This window comes from Gracilinanus agilis, chromosome 2 (assembly GCF_016433145.1).
Source record: "Gracilinanus agilis isolate LMUSP501 chromosome 2, AgileGrace, whole genome shotgun sequence".
Classification (NCBI taxonomy): Eukaryota; Metazoa; Chordata; class Mammalia; order Didelphimorphia; family Didelphidae; genus Gracilinanus; species Gracilinanus agilis.
In genome coordinates, this window is record NC_058131.1 from 42,904,747 (window position 1) to 42,927,395 (window position 22,649).

General features: G+C 41.4%; 1 protein-coding gene across 1 annotated transcript in view; it reads right to left on the reverse strand.

Moving 5' to 3' along the window:
* Nucleotides 1–22,649, reverse strand: part of FA2H (fatty acid 2-hydroxylase) — a gene marked incomplete at its 5' end in the record, with an annotated part of 86,372 nt that overhangs the window by 39,532 nt on the left and 24,191 nt on the right. Inside the window, one exon of the mRNA XM_044659366.1 lies at nucleotides 6,916–7,008. Within this exon, the coding sequence (XP_044515301.1) occupies nucleotides 6,916–7,008 (93 nt within the window). The remainder of the gene's footprint in view (nucleotides 1–6,915; nucleotides 7,009–22,649) is intronic.

Here is a 22,649-nt window from a genome sequence, read left to right on the forward strand (position 1 = left end):
TTACTCCATCTAGAAGCAGTATTTAGTACTCATCATTCTATGATTCTTCTTTTCTCTTCTGCTTGGGGTTTATGTCATCTAAACATGTCTAGTCCCATCTGGCCCAACCTACTTCCTAATCCTTAGAGTACTTTCTCAAATTTGTCATTTTTGTCATGTATCTTTGTCAAATTTGCCATGTATCCTTAGACCAACCCACTCTTCTCCCCACTTCAATTTATTTTTGAGCTATTTATACATTCATTCAGGTTGTCCTACCCTGATTGTGAGCTCCATGAAAATAGAGACCATAGAGCTTCATAGGATTTATTTCTTAAAAAATTTTTTAAACAATTTTATTTTCAAGTCTGAATTCCTTTCTCTTCACTGCTCCCTCCATGCCCCCTTGCCCTTCTGAAAAAGCTAGAAAAACAAAATCCATTACAAATATGTATTTTCTTCTTGTTCAGTCATATCCGATTCTTTGTGACTCTGTGGATCATAGCACACTAATACTGTCCTTGGGATTTTCTTGGCAAAGATACTAGAGTGGTTTGTCGTTTCCTTCTCCAGTGGTCTGAGGCAGACAAGGGTTAAGTGACTTGTCCACTGAGCCATCTGGATGCCTCATAAACATGTATAGTTAAGCAAAACAAATTTCTCAATTGGCTATGCCCAAAAGAATCTGCATCAATCTGTATTCTGAGCCCATCGATTCTCTCTCTGGAGTTAGGTAGCATGTTTCATCATAGGTCCTCTGGAATTGTGGTTAGTCACTCTGTTAAAAAGATCTTCTAAATGTCTGAAAATTGTTTGTCTTCACAATATTGCTTTTATTATATAAATTGTTCTACTAGTTCTTGATTCTGCATCAGTTAACACAAATCTTCCCAGGTCTATGAAACCATACTTTCCATCATTTCTTACAGCACAATATTTTCCATCATATAACTTGTATAGCCATTCCCCAGGGGATGGATACCACTTCAATTTCCAATTCTTTGCCACCACAGAAAAACTGCTATAAATATTTTTGTACATATGAGTACTTTTTCCTCTTTCCTGGATTATTTGTATTCCATGGAATGTAAGAGCTTTTGTTTTTGTACTTCTGGCACCTAGTAGGGGGCCTAGGACTTGCTGAATTGGATGGAGATGGACTGAATCTTGGGAAGCTATCATGATACAATTCAATTTTAAAAATGATGTATTAAGTACCTCTGGGGTACTAAGGGAGCTTTCAAGTTACTCCAGTGTCCCCAAATATTCAGCCTGGGAAATAGTTACTTAGTTTATTGACTAGTTCCATATCTGGTCACATCTCTAGTTATGGCAGCAGATGGGGAGGAAAGGTCCCTCCCCAACCCTTAAGACAATGATGCTTTTGCCTAGACTGTCCCCTATTTTCTGTATTCTTACTTCCTCTTCTGCTATCCTGAAGTTCGGGGGCTTAGTGAATAAAGTGTTGGGCCTAGAGTCAGGAGGACCTGAGTTCAAATCTATCCTTAAACTTTTAAAAAGCAAGTTACCTAAGTGCTGTTTGCCCTAGTTTTCCCAGCTGTAAAATGGGAATAATAATAGCACTTACCTCCAGAGCTGTAGTGGGGATCAAATGAGATAATAGTTGTAAAGCTCTTAGCACAGTGCCTGGTACATTGATGTTTAATAGATGCTAATTTTAGGGGTAGCTAGGGTGGCTCAGTGGATAGATCACCAAGCCTGGAGACAGGACACCCTGGGTTCAAACTTGGCCTCAGACACTTAAGTCACCCCCCAATTATCTAGCCCTTACTGCTCTTCTGCCTTGGAATGATACACAGTATAGATTCTAAGACAGAAGGTAAGGGTTTAAAAAAAGTTGTTCATTCTTTTCCTTCCTTTTCTACAAAGCAGCCTTCTATGACTGGGAAAGGATGGGACCAGTGCCCTCTGACTTCTCACGTACTTCCATTCTGCCTTAAATGTACAGGTACAAAATGCAAACCACAAAGGATTAAACTACACAGAGCCCTTTATCTACAGCTTGCTCAGTTTGTCCAAAATGGCCAGAGGGAAGCTTTGCCATGGGAGCGGATCTTCTACTCTGGGATTTCAGTTGGAAAGAGGACATTTCAGATTCTTAGGACCTGGTATCTGCTCTGGAGAAGCACTAACAACAGTCCCCTTGGCTACAAGAGGTGTAAGACCTCTGTTTACTTTTTTTCTAAGGTACAAGCTGAAAAGATCTCTGGGACCGTTCAGTCTAGTGAGCAAGCTGGGAAGGTCAGATGAGGAATTAATACAATAAACCTAAAAATAGGAATTACTCCTGAAAAGCTTATCCCTAGCCCCTTCCCTCTCCCTCCTCTTTGTTTGATAGCTTTCTCCCCTGTCTAGAATCTGCCTACTTACTGACTTCCAGGCCAGGTCACTGCCAAACAAAACTGTAGCCCTGGTACCACACCCTCTCCTGGACCCATGACACAGCAGCCTCACCCAGGGGAAATTCCTGCTGTGTGTTAGGTGTGGTGGTGAAGGGGAGAGAAGGAAGTTGATCAGATGAGTTATCCAAGAAGATGGAGCCAAAGGCTAGACAAACAGTGAACAAATCTGCACGAAGGTATGTTCCTCCAATGTGGAACGTCATAACCTCATTGCTTAACCATTTTAGAGGCCACCTAGTTCAACCCTCTCCAAATACAGCACCCCATCCACTGGGCCATAAGGTTCTCCTCATTCCTATAAAGTGCTGGATAAACCTGATTGCCAGAAGAATTGCAAACTATTCAGACCAAAATACTCATAACAGCATTTTTTGAGGTAACAGAATTAGAAATAAATTAAATGCCCATTGATTGAGGAATGGTAGTATACAAATGTAATAATCTCAAGAAATGACAAGATGAATTCAGAAAAGCATGGAAAGGCTTCTATGAACTTAAGTAGAGTTAGGAAAAGAATGCACATGTGAGAGCATCACAACAATGTAAATGGAAAGAGCAATAATATACACTTGCACACTTATTCTAGGAAAGAATTGAGAAAGTTTACCTCCCTCCCTTCTTTGCAGAAGGGGGAAATTATGGGTGAAGCATACTGCCTATATTATCAGACATGTTTATTTGCTTGTTAGATTTGATAAAATGCTTTTTCCCTTCTTTTGTTTTTAATCTTTGTTACAAAGGATAGTTTGCTGGGTAGGGGAGGAAGAAGGGGCTTAATAAAAAATGATTATAATGAAACAACAGGAATCAAAAAGATAAAATAAAATATTTAAGTTGTTAAAAAATGTCAGCTGTTATTAAAATATGGCCTGTGTAGTCTATTAAGAAGACAGGATTTACACATCTGAGACAATCTAGGGCAGGGAACATTAGATCCAGAGGAAAGAGAAGCTTTTAATAAAGAAATTCTGAAGACACAAAATGGAATATTTCTAATGAGAAGGCAAAAAGGAAGCTTTTTGCACAAACTGATGTGGATACATAGGCTATTCATGCACCAACATCTATCTATCTATCTATCTATCTATCTGTCTATGCAAACACATATGTATATATACACAAATATGTACACATATATTAACTTCCTTTTTCAATTATATGAAGAAATAATTCTTAACAATTGTTATCTGACATTTTCTGATTAAGATTCTCTCCCTCCCCACCCCTAGGCAATAAATAGTTTGATACAGTTTATACCAGTGTAATACATATTTCCATATTGTTCATGCTGTGAAAGAAGACCTATCTCACACATACAATAAATAAAAACTCACTAAAGAAATGAAGTGGAAGATGGCATGCTTTGATCTATAATCAGACTTCAACAGTTCCTTATTTGACTAGGGATAGAATTTTTCATCATGAGTCCCTTGAGAGGAACCTTACATTGCTGATAATTGTTTAGTCCTTCACAATTGATCATCATGCAATATTTCTATTACTGTATATAATGTTCTCTTGGTTCTGCTCACTTCACTTTGTATCAGTTCATGTAGTTCTTTCTGAACTCATCCTGTTCCTCATTTCTTATAACACAACAGTTTTCCATTAAAACCATATGCCACAACCTGATCAAACATTCTCCAACTGACAGACATCCCCTCAGTTTCCAATTCTCTGCCACTACATTTTTGAACAAACAGGTCCTTTTCCCCTATCTTTGATCTCTTTGGGATACAGACCCAGTACAAACTTATACGCTTTCTTCCTCTCCTCTTCGATTTTAGATTTGGTAAGCCTCTGTGCCCTTGACTGGATGCCTTCTCTCCTCCTGGGTGAGGCAATGTATTGTTTCCTTCATTCTCACTTTTTGCTGCTCTTTGGCACAAGTGTGAGGATCTGCCAGGTCTTGAGTCCTCCATCCTGACTGGTCAGTTGATTAAGAAAGTTCACCACTGGACAACTGGACTTTTAATATATGGCCCTAGAGGTGTGACTTCTTTCTGACAAGATGTTTGCTGAAAGCCTTTCATCCAATGGCCAAAAAGTCCTATGATATTTTTAAACTGATTAAAGGCTAATCCAAACATATAGGATCATAGTGATGAGGAAACAGGAAAATTCCTTAGTTCCTAATCTATTCTGTTGTTTGACCGATTTATTGCGGTTGGGAGGTAGAACTCCACTCTTATACACAAGGCAAAGAGTCACCTGTTATATAATGGAGGGGTCTGAGGAGAGGGGCAACTGATGTTTCAAGATCTCTATGGCAGTGGACAGAGAAGTGGACTTGGAATTTGGAATGCCTGAGTTCAAATTTGACCTCAGACACTTGCTAGTTGTATGATCCATGGCAAGTCATTTATCCTCTGTTTGCCCCAGTTTCCTCAACTGTGAGAGGGAAATAATAATAGCATCTACCTCACAGAGTTGTTGTGAAGATCAAATGAGATATTTGTATATGGCATACAGTAGGTGCCATAGAAATGCTTAATAATCCTCCCCCACCTCCAACTTTTTCCCCTTCTCTACCTCCTAGGGTTGTTGTGAGGATAAAATGAGGTGATATTTGTAAAGTACTTTGCAGAGTAAGATGGGAATAACAATGATCGCTACCTCCAAGAGAAAACTACATGTGCTAATAGCAGGAACCTCCCTATGAGGATTAAATGTGATAGCACTTTGCTAATCATAAATCACTCTATCAATGCTAGGTATTATTATTAGTGTTATTGATATTATTATTATTATGGTCTGAGCTTCGTCTCTTCAGGGTGAGATGAGGTGGATATCCATTTCAAAACAACAGGAGCCCAGAGAGAGTGGGGCAAGTCAAGCAAACCCCAAGATGAATGAGTAGATATATTCAGTCTCTTTTTTCTCAGAATACCTTGGACCCAAGGGCTCAGCAGATAGAGAGCCAGGCACTCCATCTTCCTCCTTGGCAGTACCTCTGCCCTAGTCATCCCTTATACTTGCATGTGCTCCCTCCCCTCCTATGTCTTGTAGATCCCTTTCTTCCTTCAAGACATAACTCAAATGCCGTCTTCTACATAAAGCTATTCTTGATCTCCCAACTAGCACCCCTCCCTCTTTTATATCTAACTACTTTGTAGTTATTCTCTGTGTAGTTATTCTATACACATACAAATTTTTGCATCTATGTATATATCTATCTACCTCCATGTTGCTTCACTGAGAAATGGAAGCTCCTTCAGAATAGCGCTTGCTTCAATCTTGTTTGAATTGCCTGTGTCTTTCACAATACCTGGCACAAAGAAGACACTAGGCTTCATAATGTCTATGGACTGACTGATTGAAAGCTTGAATGGTGGCCCATTCTCCCTACTCCATGGCTGAGTGCCTAATCCTGCTGGGCAGGGACAGAATGGATCCACAGCCTTCTCTAGCATTAGGCAAAGGAGTGTTATGTTTGGAAATTAAGGCAAATTAAGAGATAATAGTCTGAGCATGACCAATTTATTAGTTAGGCTATTATTGCTGTTTAGTCATTTTTTTCTGTCACCAGGCACTTTGTGATCTCTTTTGGGATTTTCCTTATTTTGTAAACAGGATTAAATGACTTGCTCAGGGTCACACAACTAGGAAGTATGGTAGGCTGGATTTGAACTCAGGAAGAAGAGTATTCCCGACTCAAGGCCCAGGACTCTCTCCACTGTGTCACCTAGCTGCCCATTAATTAAGTTACCATTAACAATAAATTGTGTTAATAGCTTCTCTCAGTGACCAGAGCACAGGCAGTGAGGTAGCTCAGTGGATTGAGAGCCAAGCCCAGAGACAGGAGCTCCCAGGTTCTAATCTGGCCTCAGGTACTTCCTAGCAGTGTGACCCTAGGCAAGTCACTTAATCCCCATTGCCTAACTCTTACTACTCTTTTGCCTTGGAACAGTATTTTTTTTTTTTTTGGTTTTAACAATAATAAAAAATGTCCAAAGATCCTGAGGTAGTGCTTACTGGCCTTCATTTAGTTTTGGGAAGTACAGGGTTGGATGTGTGGGGAGGACAATGCATTTGGTTTCAGAGTAGACAACATCTTAAGCAGATGCAGAGTCAATTATAAAATTATAAAAATCTACAGAGCATAAAATCAATTGCATTGTAGACTCAATACAGTAGAAATTTGAAGTAATATTAATTTTGATCTTCTTAGGAGTCCAAAAAATAATCCATTTTTAGAAGAGGTGCCAACAATGTCTCCCAAGGAAGTTGGTTTGATTTGGATTCCAATGCTTGTTGAGATGTGGGATGCCCAGACACGTGCTATTGCATGTGCTGTGGCATACCTTCCTTCCTTCTTTCCTCCCAGCAGAAAGCAGGACACTCCAACCTCTAGAATGCTCTTGCCCTGGCCATGATTTTGGCCCAGACCAACTGGGAAGCCCCTCCTAGTCTTCAATAGTGACTTCTTCCCTTCCTCCTCCAGTGATTCTACCATGGCAGCCTCTCTTCTGGATCCAACCATCTCTTACCCTCATTGCCCTGAGTCACTTACCTTCTCAAAATCCACTGATTTGCACCTTGGGTCCATATTAGGAATTGCACCCCGAGCATTGGCATAGGCCATAGTTTCATTCTCCTGAGAATCCTGATAAAGGAAGAAAAAAAGAAGAATTAATACCAGGAAAGGAGGCATATAAAGACAGACTCTCTCCACCAATCCATCTACATATACTATGGTGGATGTGGGAATGACTTAGAAGGCTGAAGGATCTGGGTTTAAAACTGATGCTCTGTTATTTACTATGTATGAGACTGGAGGTAAATTGCTGGGTTCATTTCCTCATCTGTATAATAAGGGTGTTGGACTACATTATTGCTAAGTCCCCCTTCCCATTCCAAATCTTATGCATAAAAGGATAAAAATATATCCATTTAAGGAGGTAGATTGGCTTTGTGGAAAGAACACTGGCTATGAATCAAAAGAGATACATGTTTGAATCCTAGCTCTGACTCTTCCTAGATGTGACCTTGAGCAAGCCAAGGGCTTGCTGGGACTCAGTTTTTTCTTCCATGAAGTGGGGATAATACTCCTTGCCATATCTACCTTATGGGGTTGTTGTGAGGCAAATGCTTTGTAAACCTTAAAATGGCATATAAATTGGTGTTGTTATTATATATTATTATATATTTTATCACATATTATATATGCTATATATGTTATAATATGTTAATAATTAAGACTCCCAGTATTAGAGTAGCTAGAAGCTGATGTGGGGGGGCTAGAAATATGGACTGCCTTTTAAAAAACAGGCAAGGAGAGGTAGGCAAGTGCCTCAGTGAATGGGGTGCCAGGCCTAGAGATAGGAGGTCCTGGATTCAAATCTGGCCTCAGACATTGCTTAGCCCAGGGATAGGCAACCTTTTGAGCTCGGTGTGTCAAAATTTGCCAAAAAAACGAGCATAACTCGGGTGGTATGTCACTTTGAGAAAAAAACCATAATTTTGTGATATTTATAGTTTAAATAACAAAAATGTATAATTGTAATATATAACTGTATTTAATAAACCAAAATAGGTAAATTAATATAGCTAGAATTGTCATCTGTAGTACCGAGTATCTCCACTACACTACAGCAAATGTTTCATCCTCTGCATGTCATTGAAAATGTCAGTGTTGACACATGTGTTATAGGGATTCGCCATCCCCGGCTCAGCCATTATCACTCTTTTGCCTTAGAACCAGCAGATTCTAAGACAGAAAGTAAGAGCGGGGCAGAAAACAGGCAGAGGTGTGAGAGAGAGGCAAGCTCACTGACAGAGGGGGGAAGAATAGGGAATAGAAGTTATTAGAGAGGGACAGGGTCCCCAGGGCCAGGGAATTCTAGGGGCTGGAGCACCTGAGGCCAAAGCTTCTTTGACTCTCTCACAGCTAGCCCCTCGGGTGGAGGCCAGGCTCAGGCAGAGGCAGGTAGCATCAGGGCCTCAGGGCACCTTGTGGCACTGAGCATTATTACACCCATCACTGTGCCAGCATCTCCCTGGTAAACATCTCTTTCTCTCCTCTTCCCAATCTTGTTTGAGATCTGGAGAGAGGCAGAGAGATGACCTGCTCACCTGCAGCAGTTCAGAGGGACTTGAGGGAAGGAGTTAGGAGAGGAAGTATGTCTCAGTAGACTCGAGGTTATGTTGAATTAGCAAACTAGCCAAAGCCAGAGCGAAAATGGAATGTGCTCGTGAAGTCACAAAAATGAAATCCAACTATGAGATCTGGAGTGTAGAACTGAGCTGAGGAAACTCCTGGCTTCCTTCCATCTCCCTACAAGTTAGCTAAAGCCCGCGTTAAAGGGCATTCTGGTTAATCAGCTGTAAGAAGAGCTCGCCACTCACTCACTGACTCTGCAAGTATTTCTGATGCCAGGCCCTGTGCTAGGGATGGAAACACAGTGAGTACAATGACTGCAACAATCCCGCCTAGCTAGGAGCTGATGCTCTCATTGGGAGAGATATAGAACTGCTGTATATGCAGAAAGAAGCTTTGATTAAAGGAGACAAACAGATAGGAAGAGAGGCCTGGCATCTGCTGTTAATTTTTCTTTTTCACATTCAATCTGACCCAATCTCAACAAGGATTGTGAGTCAGGATTCACTACGGGCAAGGGGAGAAGGGAAATTGTTTTGCTGGGCAGCCATACACTTTGGGAGATTCAGGGCATTCTCTCACCTTCCATTCCTCCATCCCTATATTCAGTTGGATAACTGGTGAAAGGAGCTTCTTACTGGTTTTCCCTTCTCCAGTCTCTCCTTGTTCTAGTCTATCCTGGCTAGTCTGCAAATTGCAGGTTGCCTGGGTAGCAATTATCATCACTACTGTGCATTAGCAATTAGTCAGCAAATATTTGTTAAGAAAGAAATTAGGTGGCTTAGTGGATAGAGTGCTGGGCCTGGAGATGGGAAGACCTGAGTTCTAATCCAGCCTCTGACACTTATTAGCTATTCAACCCTGGACAAGTCATTTTACAGATGAGCTGGAGAAGGAAATGGCAAACCACTCCAGTATCTACTAAGACAATATTGGTGTGCTGTGAACCACAGGGTCACAGCATTGGGCATGAATGAATGACTCAACAACAATAAATGTGTGAGGCAAAAGTGAAACAGTCGACACCTCGAGAAGTTTTCTTTCTATTGGAAGAAAAAAAATATACATCAAAACAGGAAAAATAAAGACAAGGTGATTTCTGGGGGAAAAGGTATTCACGGGGGAAGGAAGACGTAGAAATCAGGAAAGGTCTGGTATTTGAGTGAAACTATGAAGGATACAGCAGATTCTAAAAGGCAGAGGTGAGGGGGTTGTGCATTCTTGTCTTGGGGGCCAACATTGGGAAAGGCACGGCGATAAGAAGACCACGTGTGCAGAATAGTGGGAAGGCGGGTAAGACTTATCCAAAGATTGTGTGAAGGGGAGTGATATGTAAACAAGCAGGAAAGGCTGGAGCTAGGTGATGAAGGGCACTGAATGACAAACAGAAGATAATGTACTTGATTCTGAGATCCCTGGAATCCACTGGAGTTTACAGAGAATGATATGGCCAGACCTCTGCTTTAGGCCTGTGGCAACTGTGTGGTGAAAGGAGAGACTTGAGGTAAAAGGAGTAGTTAGTGCAACAGGTCAGATCAAGAGCCAATGAAGACCTAACTAGGGTGGCAGCAGCTGTGTGGGTAGAGACAAGGGGACTGATGGGAGTGATTCTGTGCAGTGGAATTGGCAACCGAATGGATATGTGAGGTGTGGGATAGGGAAGAACCAAAGGTGACTAAGATTGTCAACATGGGTGAATGGATGCTTCGTGGTAGGCTTGAAAGGAATAGAGAAGTTCAGAAGAGGGGAGGGTTTGGAGGAAGGATAATGAATTATGTTTCAGACATATTAGACTTAAGATACCTATGTGAATTCAGACTGAAATGTCCACTAGGTAGATGCTGATAAAGAACTCGAGTTCAAGAGAGCTGGACAACCAGGCAGATAGATCTATAGATCTGGGAGTCATCTCCATAAAGACTGTATTAAATGCCAAAGATGCCGAAGCCACTAAAAGTGAAAGTGTAGACATAGTGGGGCAGCTAGGTGGCTCAGTGGATAGAGAGCTTGACCTGGAGACCGCAGTTCTTGGGTTCAAATCTGGCCTCAGATACTTTCTAGCTTTATGCCTTGGGCAGTCATTTAACTCTAATTGCCGAGACTGCTGCTATTCTGTCTTGGAACTGATACTCAGTATTGACTGAAGGTAAGGGTTAAAAAATAAAAATAAAAAATAAAGGAGAAATTCCTTAGTTTCTTATGCATTGGTTACTTTTCCTGTCCCCCCCCCCCCACATACCCTTTCTACATTTCCTATATATGTTACTCTCTTGCCTAAACTCTCTCCTGGCCCCAACTTCCCTCTTACTGTCTAGGAAAGGGTCGGCAATGTATGGCTCTCGAGCCATATCTGGCTCTTTTGAGGGCCAGATGTGGCTCTTTCTGCAGGAGCCATAAAATCAATTTTTTTTCAGGCGCTGTTACAGGAGCGGCACTGTGAGCACTGTACGGCTCTCACGAAATTACATTTTAAAAAATGTGGCGTTTATGGCTTTCAGGGCCAAAAAAATTGCTGACCCCTGCTATAGGATATTGCCATCATCCAATCTCCGAGGCTCACAATCTAGGTTCATCCTTACTATCTTTCCTGCCACAACTCCCCCTACCCAAATAGTTGCTAAGGCCTGTTGTTTTTACCTTAGTAACATCTCTCCAGCATGCTTCTTTTTTTCCTCTGACACTGACCTCACTCTAGAGTGTGAGTCCTCATCACTTCACTCTTGGGCTAATGTAATAGCCTGGTTGTGGGTCTGTCTGCCTTGTCTCTCCCTATTTGAGTCCATCTGCCATTTTGCCACCAAAGGGCAGGCCCAATCATGTCATCTCCTTACTCAACAAACCTCAGCAGCTCCTTATTGCCTCCAGGATCAAAGACAAAATGCTGGTTGGTGGTCAAAGCCCTTCATAACCTAGCTTTGCCATTACCTTTGTCTACCTATCCTTCTAGTCTCCTTAGATCTTACTATATAACACATACTCTTTGATCTAGAGACAATGACCCACTGGCTATTCTTTTTAACAAGATGCTCCCATCTCTCAGCTCCCAGTATTTTCTCTGGCTGTCTCCCATCCCTGGGATGGTCTCCCTCCTCATCTTCAACTGGCTACCCTGGCTTCCTTCAAGTTATCAACTAAAATCTCATTTTCTATAGAAAGCCTTTCCCAACTGCTCCTTAATTCTCTCTTTTTTAAACTCTTACTTTCTGTCTATTGAATCTAAACCAAGTAATGGTTCCAGGGCAAAAGTGTGGCAAGGAGTAGGCAATGGGGGTTAAAAGACTTGCCCAGTCCCACAGTTAGAAAGTGCCTGAGGCTGCCTCAACCAACTACTCTTAATTCTAATGCCTTCCTTCTTTTAATAATTTCCTATTTATCCCATATGTAGTTAATACATATTTGTTTGTTTGTTGTCCCCCATTAGTGCATAAACTCCTTGAGAGGCAAGAATTGCCTTTGGTTCTTTTTTTTTTTTTTTTTTTATTCCTCTCCCTCTCCCCGCCAGGCATTTAGCACAATGCCTTGACCACGCAGCAGGACCTTAATATGTGCTTACTAACTAGTCAAATAGAACTACTTCCTAGCCCCAACCTCCCAGTCTTCTATTCACCTTCATATACACCTTTGCTGATGCCACTCTCATCTAAAATGCTCTTCCTTCAAGGCTGAGGGACTTATGAGAAATAAAATGAGCCACATTCACAGGAAGAACTGTAGGAGGAGAAACACAGAGAAAAACAACTGCTTGAACACATGGGCTGTTGGGGATATTATTGGGGATGTAGACACTAAATGATAACTCTAGCCCAACTATCAATAATATGGAATTAGGTCTTGATCAATGACACATGAAAAACCCAGTGGAATTGTGCATCGGCTAAGGGAAGTTAGGGGGGTTTGGGAGAGTGGGAAAGAACATGAAACATGTAACTATGGGAAAATATTCAAAATAAAAATTAAAAAATAAAAATAAATAAAATGCTCTCCCTTACTGGTTTCTACCTATTTATCTTTTTTTTTAAACCCTTAACTTCTGTGTATTGACTTATAGGTGGAAGAGTGGTAAGGGTGGGCAATGGGGGTCAAGTGACTTGCCCAGGGTCACACAGCGGGGAAGTGTCTGAGGCCGGATTTGAACCTAGTCTACCTATTTATCTTAAAGGAAAGCTTTATGGAAGTTTTGATCGGCTTTAATCTCCCCTGGAAAAGAGTTCACAGAATGTCTAACCAGGTGAAACCTTATGGATTATCCAGTTATAGAATCATAGACGTGGAGCTAAAAGGTCATCTATACCAACCCCCTCATTTCACTAATTCGGAATAAAGCCCTTGGCAAGTATTAACTGAGCTGTCCAAGGTTACAGTGGCAGAGCAGGGATTTTGAAGCCATGTTCTCTGACACTTGAGCCAGTGCTCTTTCTTCCACATACTTCCTCCCAATTCCTACTTATTATCTGGGCCACTGGGCATCGCCCATTCATTGCTTTTGATTGTTGGGGATTATACCAAAACATCTGGCTTTCAAAGAAATCCTGGCCATATTGAAATGATTCCATGTTCCTTGAAGGGCCAGGTTTCCCTGGGCTAGCCCTTTGTGGGTGAAGGGTCACTTCTCTTTGTCACATAGTTAACACTCAAGTTTTATCATTTCTTGCTGCTCTTCAATACATAGACCGAAGGCCTCATCCAACTCTGAGTCTTTGATTTTTTTTTTCATTTACTGTGACAATCTCACTTCTATAAAGAGGTCATCCACCCAAGCAACCATGGTGGTTCTTGGAGGTCACAAGAAGAGAGCCTTTTACCCTAGGGTGAATGGCAGGGGTATTTGTCTGGGTTCTCAAGTATTGGGAGGGAAGAGAAGCAGGACTCATGTATAGTTTTGCTTGGAGATATAGAATTTAATTTATCATCTGTGTCATAATAGAATGTCATCATAATGTTTTATACATGTACATATTTATATGTACATGCCCACAAAGATTAAGTTTATCCCACTGAGTATAATTATTGATGACAACCTGTAATTATACCATAGAAGACCTCTGTCTACTTTGGCATGGAAGACAACCAGAAAAAAAACAAGGAGCTGAGAGAGGAGATTGTCTTGTCCAAAAACCAGCCAGGAGACCAATTTCATTAGCTCAAAGATTATGTGTCAGGGAGTAAGACATCCAGAGACTGGAAAGGTGTGTAGGCAGAGGGGAGGAGCTCGGCTATGAAGAGCTTTGAACACTAAACAGAGCATTTGGTATTTGATCTTGGAGGAGATAGGGAGTCTCAGGAGTTTTAAAACAAAAAAAAGTTTGATTCATTCTGACAAATACTCATTAAGCCTAGCTAGATACTCCGTGATAGCTGCTCCTGTCTTCTAAGAGCTTCCAGTTCCCTGGTCTGGAGCTGAGTTATCAGGCTCTTTAGCCCTGAATGCCTTTGGGTGTCAGTAGAAGTACTAAAAGGGAGAAAGAGAGCAAGGTCTTATTTTGGCTCACAGGAATACCTGAGGAAGGCAGCATCCTCACGCTCTAGCCCTAGCTTAAGTAGGAGATGTGAGGGTCATTCTACTCTCTGCAAGGATGGGAAAATAAAGTAGTTTGTGGTTCAGCTGCTGACTGGTAGAAACATCACCAAAGTGAGCTATGCAGGAAAAGTGATTTTTGGATTACTTTCTCAGGCACCACACCTTGGTTGTAGTCTGACTTAAAAATTATGAAGTTTCATAATTTTCTATTACAACATTTTTGAAGAACAATATAATGAGTGTTGTCTTGGTAAATCCTTGTGATGAGCAAATTAACATTCCTACCTAAACTGGAATAACTCAGTTTTTAATAGCCTCCCATTGCTCAGGCTGCCTCTTCTTTAATGATTGCCTCATTAAGACCTGGTGAGGTTCCTTGAAAACTCTACAGAACACTCTCAAGCATCTATTCTTGAACCTGATTCAGAAATTCTGAACATTTAAAAATAACCTTTATACCTCCTTGAAGTACAAGACAAGTGACACAAAAGTTATTTCTTTCAACTTCTAAATACATGACTCAAGGTTAGGAACATAGGTAGGGGTATATTGGTAAATATTTAACAACTAGCTGGGTGGGGTGAATGCACTCAGGATATACTTTTGGATTTAATTTGCATTATTAACATTTTCTCCATCACTGTCATGGAAGATGTCCTTTGAAAAGTCTAGGGCACCTAGGAGGCTATAGGGAGGGAGGTCCTAGATTCAAATCTAGTCTCATATTCCCTAGCTGTGTGACCCTGAGCAAGTCACTTAACCCCCCATTGCCTAGTCCTTAATGCTCTTCAGCCTTGGAACCCATATACAGTATTGATTCTAAGAAGGAAGGTGAGGGTTTAAAAAACAAAAACTAAAAAAAAGAAGAAGGAAGTATCCAAAGACCCTTGTCATCCTCATCTTCTCTTTTCTACCTCTTATCTCAGACCCTAGACCACATTAAGGAAGAAGTGGGTCAATCCCCAGTTCTTTTGTTTTGGTTTGGGTTAGGCTTTTCTTTACTTTTAAATAGGATCTATGATAGACACAGACATCAAAGGTTCGGTGCTGAAAGGGGAAAGAAAGGGTTTGAGTCTAAGGCAAACAGGTTTAACCTCATCATAGATGGATTAAGAGAATGCAGTGTGATAGGGAACCAAAAGCAGCTCATTGTGAGCTGATAGTCCCCAAAGTAAGGATTCACAGTACAGTGAATAAGCCTAGTGACTGAAGATGAACTGAGACAGGTATAGACGTGAACCCAAACATGCCTGGACCAGTCTGGGCTTGTAGAGAAGCCATCATCTGTATATGTCAAGATCCTGGGAACATCGTAGGAGATTGTGCTAATAGATCAAAACCCTGACAGGATGTATTGCTCCTCAAAGTCCTCTGTGATTGGTTGTCTGCTATTACAAACATTGCCTGTCACCATGTGAATGAGGTAACACAGATTCCTACGAGTCTCATCACCCTCCTCAATAAACTTGCCACTGGCCACTTGATTTCTACCAGGCCTCCTGAGTCTTTCTGCATTCTTACCCCTTGGGTCTCCAACCAGGTGGTGCCTGATACTGAGTCAGGCTCCAGAATCACCCATAGACTACATATTCTATTTTATTTTTAAACCCTTACCTTCTATTTTAGAATCAATACTGAGTATTGGTCCTAAGGCAGAAGAGTGGTAAAGGCTAGGCAATGGGGGTTAAGTGACTTGCCCAGAGTCACACAGCTAGGAATTGTCTGAGGCCAAATTTGAACCCAGGACCTCCAATCTCCAGGCCTGGCTCTCTATCCACTGAGCCACCCAGCTGCCCTGACTAGATACCCTACTGTTTTTGTGTCTGGTGTCTTCAATGCCCACCCCAACTCATCTCCAATTATCTCCATCTTTAGAAGCCCTTCCCTTCCTTCAAGACTCAAAGTTTAACTTAGAAGACAACATCCTTAATGAATGGTTCCCAAATCTTTTTTCCTTCCCTTCCAAAGTGATCTCTCCATAATCCAATATATGAGTTGAAAATCTTGCTTTGTACTTATCTCACTTTCCCTTGTAACAGGTCTTCTAATCACTTCCTCCAATTATACTGTGGGTTTCTTGAGAGCAAGATGTATCTTATCTTTGTATCCCCAAAGCCTAGGTACTTAAAACATGTTTAGTGAATGCTCCAATCTTTTACAACTATTAGCTTAGTTGATGTTTACAATTCTGAGTACAAGTAGAACAAGTATTATTTTAAAGAAGAAAATGAGCACCAAGTAAATTAAGAGCCATGTTCAAAGTCCCACAGGCAGCCATTGTTCAGGACAAACTAGAACCTAGATTTCCCAATTCCTATTTCTGTTCTAAGACTTTTCCCTTTGCATGGAGAAAGGTCAATGGTCATTCTTACAAGTGGTCCTTTTGATTTCTATCTTTGTTAAGAGGTAAATTCCAATGCCACTTAACTCCCCAGATCCTGGATAGGAAATTTATTTGAGGAAAAGAAGAACAGAAGAACAACTAAAAAACCCTGCACCCTGATTCAAAAACAAACAAGTTGCCTATAGAGTCAGGCAGTGAAAGAAGTCAGTGTACTAAGTGGGTAAAGGGACTGAGAAGAAGCGGGAGAGCTCATCATAAAAGAATGTATATTCAGGAAATTCTAGGCTCTGGTCACTCAGGAAGAGACAGTCTTCTACCTGTCAGCCTGGACTTTGAAAACACTTTTACAGAAATAAGGTGGAAACTCCATTCCTCTGCTTAGCCATCCCAATTTCCACTTGGTTATTAACAAGGTTATCTTTGTGGCTCCCAAGTTTTGTTGGTGTTGGGTGTTTTGAAGACCAAAAATCTTTAGATTTCATGGGAAATAGGGGCAGGGAAGAGGTTGGAGAGAGGAATTTGATTTTAGTGTCCAATATAGCTGAACATCCAGCTCCTTCAATGTGGTTTTCCTTTTTTTGAGAAGGAAAGAAACATGCAGTTCTGATTGAACCACTGGGCCAGTTCCTTTCCCTCTCCCTTCTCTCTGACAGGTAGTATAAAGTAGAAAGATCCACACATGGAGATAGCCCTTTTCCCTCATTTGACAGCCTTGCTTTTTTCCTAGCTGAATTGATTCTGTTTGTGCAAAAACTTTTCACTTTCATGCAATCAAAAAATTGCCAGTTTTATCTTTTATCAACACCTCTAACCCCCTTATTTAATAATTCTACCCCAGAGTAGTACCTCCAGACCTCAATTATATAATAAAGCAACAATCCAAAACTATTTGGTGATGGTTAAAAAAATTGGAAAATATATCAGTGGAAGAGACTAGATAAGCAAGAACTAGAAACAACTGAACTTAATAACAGTTTTCAATAAACTGAAAAACAGAAATAACGGGGGAATAATGTCATATTTAATAAGAACTACTGGGAAAACTGGAAAATACTTTGACAGAAATGAGATTTAGACTAATATCTCATACTATATACTTCAATAATCTCAAATGCTCTTAATATTAAAGATTACAGAATTTAGAAATAAGTATAGACTCCCCTCCTGCCCTTCACTCACATCATTAGCATACAAGTTCATAGGATTGAAGAATTTTGTGGGTTCTTCTCCCCCCTTTTTAAACATGGCTGATTTAAAAAGGAGTTTCATTACTAGATAGTTGGTCAGTTGAGGAATCCTCTAGCAATCTGCCTTCTGAGTTGCATCGATCCTGTGGAAATGAAATAGTGGCTGGGACTGACCAATTCCTCACCTAACATTGCCTCCAAGAAGGAAATTCATGCCAGGGAACTCACTCATTCCTTATGGTCATCAATCTCACCAATATCATTATTACTATTATCACTATTTATACGGTTTGACACTTATTAAAAGGACAAAATTTTAACTGTTTTAGGTAGAAAAAGAATATCAGTGGTTTGAACCCCATGAAAAATCTGTCCAGTGGCCAAGAATTCTGAGAATGTTGTATACACGGCTGTCAAATTTTGCTTTCTAAGCCTCATCTACAAATAGGTTCTAGCACTGGGACTCTAATCTGCAGAGGAGAAGAGAAAGGAGAAATAGTCAAATTCGGCCCTGTATTCCCTCTAATTTTTGGAGAAGGGGAATTTTGGCAAGAATCATTACTGTTCCAAAGTGGGATAGGCTAGCTGGACAGGCGGTGGGGATCCCCTTCCTAGGAGGTTTTCTGGCAGAAGTCTGCTACGGTGAGGAGTCTTTTGGGGAATGAGTTGGACTAGATCAATCAATCAATAAACAAATGGTTCAGGCCCCTTCCAATGAGAAAATTCTCTGAAATATCCCCAGGTGGTTCACTTTCTGGGGAAAAGGAACACATACATCATCTAGGGAAGGATGAGCAGAGGGAGGGATGGTAGAGACTGGGTGGGGGGAGGGAGAAATAGGGGGGTTCTGGTGGAGGTAGGATGGAGGGAGGATGTGTGTGTGTGTGTGTGGGGAGAGGGGAATGAGTTTCCTCAGGCCACCAGGCACAAATGTCATGTTTTCTAGGAATGCTTCTTAGTCTTGAGGGATATTGTTACATGGTAAAAAGGGCAGTTTGAATGTAATCAGAAAATCTGCACTTGAATTACAGCTGATCCAGCTTCTCCAGGGAACAGCTCACACATACACTCTACTCAGTAACAAACACAGTCAGAAAGATTCTGTAATGCCCAGCTTCTGGATGGCCATTCCCTCTGCAAGGAATGCCAGCATGCCCTTTTGGAATCGCTGCTACTCCATTCTAGGGGGCACCTATCGGGTGCTCCCTCCCCACCCCCACCTAGGGCTCCTGGCTTAGGGTGATCTGCATTTGTGGGCTTGGGACAAACTGCAGCCTGGCCCTTGTGACTGCAGAGCCCACAGAACACACAAGCAGCCACAGTCCTGGAAGGTCAGATTAGATTGTGTTTTCCCCAGGTTGGTTCCACACCCTCAGGCTCCACCCAGATAATGTAAGAGGCTGCCTTGCTGGGTTTCCTTTGTTTTCTGAAACCAGGCAGGAGGAAAAGATCTCTGGGTAAGTGGGCAGTGGGAGAATCTTAGTGAAGAACTGCCTCCCGGACACCCAAGGCAATGAGCATGGAGTGAGGAGAAGACCTGTTCTTTCCCTTTTCCCCATCAGAAGAAGAACACCAGATCTGGAGTCTGAAGAGCTATGTTAGAATTCGAGTGTGTCCTCAGTTTCCCAACTTTAAATCTCATGGACCTCAGAGGGAGGCAGCAGTAACTTAGAACAACAACCTCAGAATAGCCTAGAATGGGCATCTGACAGAAGGTTATACTGACCTAGAAGTTGTCCAGGGCCTGACCTTCGTGCCCAGCAATTCGAGGTGTAGCTATTCTGATCCCAAAGAGTAGAAGCTGGTGGGGTCCTGACTGAGTCAGAGTTTCGAAGCCTAGCTTGCTGCCTCACATATTGAACTCAGCTTATTTCCTGGTTGGCTCTCAGCCGGCAGTCAGGCCACCTTCACAGTTCCCTGGTCCTATTATGCCAAAGACTTAAATAGGTTTATCCATGTTGGCACATTGTTGGTGTTATAATGGCATAGAGCAACTGGGGCTAATGGTTCTAAGACAAGAGAAAACTAATGCGTGGCCTTTCCCTTTCATCTCCAAGGCCCCAAAAGTCCCCCAGATGTTCTTTATTATATGTCCAGGAGGCAAAAGGAAATTTGCTAACCCTTTGCAGCCCTAGTACTTAGCACAGTGCCTGACACATAAGAGTTTTAATTTTATTTTTAAACTTTTACCTTCCATCTTAGAATCAGTTCTAAGATAGAAGAGCAGCAAGGATTAGGCAATCAGGATTAAATGACCTGTCCAGAGTCACACAGCTAGGAAGTGTCTGAGGCCAGATTTGACACATGTAAGAGTTGAATAAATGCTTGTAGATTAACTGACTGAAAGGAATTGGCTAACTTCATGAGAAGTCTCCTGATTGTCTAGCTGAAACCATCTTTGTCCCAAAGAATCTCTTCCCCTGTAATGAGAATTCAACCAGAGGCTTTCTGAAGATCCAGACCCAATTCTTCCATAATCACAGAAGTTTAGTGCTGGAAAAGACCTCAGAGGTCATTTGATACAACTCCCTCATTTTATAAGCATGGAAACTGAGACTAAGTCAGGAGAAATCACAGAAAAGTCAACAATAATCATTTATCAAGAGCCTACTATGTACCAGGCACTGTGGAATACAAAGGACAGTCTATAATTGTTCTATAATGCATTCTTAGAGAGATGTCTGGGACACAGAGAGGCTAAGAGACTTGTCCAGGATCACACAGACAACACCTGCCAGAGGCAGGACTTGAATTCAGGTCTTCCTGATTTAGAGATAAGTTCCTTTTCCATTACTCTGTACTACCTTTTGTGTAAATGGAATTAACTCTAGCCATTCATAGCTAAACTCTTACTTAACCTAGGCATAGAAATGATGTAATTCCTCACCTTTCTTAGTGGGGAGGGGAGACGAGTTACCCACACGTGATAATAAGTAACAAATCAAGAACAAGGGACGGCCCTTTGGGCAGTCCAAATCAATGTAGAGGCTGCCATTTGTCCACTTGAATTAGAGGTGGACCCACGGGGAAGTGACAAAAGACACTTTCTCTTTAAGTAAGTTGGTTACTTCCTGTGGAGGCAGTTCCCGCTCTGAACTTGGTGCTGAAGGAGCTCCTGAGACCACAGAACGCTTCCACTCTGTATTGTCAGGTGGGTAAGTTAGGCTGACTTCCTTGGCCTACCTTGGCCGCTTCCAAACTCTGCCTTAAGTAGGCTCTAGCCTATCTGGCCTTGTGGCTTGTAGCCTGATTTATTTAGCCTTTTAACCTTCTCTCTCATCCAGGCCTCCACAGGCCTGGACTAGCCTCTCCCTTTCTCTTTAATCCTATACCTTCAGCTTCCTAGTTGTAAATAAACTTGCCTTAACCCGATGCTGACTTGGGTCTGATTTAATTATGGAATCAATCTGAACTGTTGATTCCTGGCGGTCATGTTTTAAATATATATCTATAAAATACCTAAATTTCCCTCTTACATTTTCTTTATGCTTAAAGGCTAACTAAATTTATATATATATATACATATACATATGTATATATATATATATATACACACACATATATATGTGTGTGTGTATGTATGTATATATATTTGTATATACATATATACATACATATATATTTGTTTATATACACACATATATAAATTTCATTTGCTGAAAAAATTCAGGCCCTGAGGTTAAACAAACTTGTACAAGGCAATATAAAACAATAAGTAGCACATTCAGGACTTGAATATAAGTCTATTGACTTTAAGACCAATGCTCTTTCCACTAGAACATCCTGCCTTTGAAGGAACAAATGGATAAATGGAAAGAATAAAGAATTCAAGGCTATGCCAATGAAATAGTTACTGTGGGGCTAGCTCACAGACTAAATACAAGTTAGTTAGGGCTACTCTGGTAATAGAATGATTTCATAAAGGATTCCAGGATTAGAAAGATGCTGCACTTAGTGCAGTGCTTGGCTTACAGTAGGCACTTAATGCCAGCTGGCCAACTGATATCATTTAAACATCATTAAACAAATATCATTTAAAACATTGAGTCAAGAGTGGAGATGGGAGTGGGAGTAAGAAGTGACTTTGTAGACTTCTACTCCCAATACCCAGGGAGTAGCGCCAAGAGGTTATCCCTCTACAAAGCAGGAAAAAGTGTGACCAGTTCCACCTGCCCTTAAGCAACTTAGGAGAAAACAGGCTGGGGGTGGTCCCACACATCAGACCTGGACACAGAGAAGGGCCAGAAGACCTGGAAGGCTCTTAAAGGCACATAATGGCACTAGCCTTTGTCAAGTCGAGAAGCATTTATTATGTCCCAGGATCTGTGCTAATCTCTGAGAACACGAAGGAAAGCAAAAGACAGCCTCTGCTCTCTGGAAGCTCACAGTTCAGTGGAGAAGATTATGTGAAAACAATTACGTACAAACAAGACATATATTGGATAAAATGTTTGATAACCACAGAGGGAAAGAAGGCAAAACTACAAGGAAGAGAAAACTAGGCTTCCTCTCCTTCTGGCTCTTCATTCTGAGCTCAACCCTGATCACACAGAGATTTCTTTCTTCCTCATCCTGCAGGCATCCAATGTCCTCAGGCCCTGAAAATGATTTTGCTAAGGAGTAATTATTTATAGGCAACTTAAAGTATGACCTCTTTGGAAGGATTAGAACTTCTACAATTAATTGATTAAAAAACATTTATTAAGGGCCTTCTATGGGCCAGTCATTGTGCTAGGCTCTTGGAGAGAGAAATGAAATAGTTCCTGTCCTCCAAGGGATTCTAAATGGGGGAATATGACCTGCACATGTATAAACACTACTCACACACAAAGCAGGTAATCTTAGTGGGCAGGGGTGGGGATGGCAGTGGCTGCTGGGGAGGAAGAGGAAAGATCTGATGCAGACCTCAGTTGAGTCCTGACAGAAACCAGAGATTTTAAGAACTTGAGGTGAGGAGGGAATGTATTCCAGGGATGGGAGGAACCCCCCTACCACACCCACACCCACCCACACAACCCCCCAACACACACCACACATACAGTGTAAAGGCATAGAGATAGACTGAGGAACTAAGGATGAAGTTGCAAATCTGACAGAC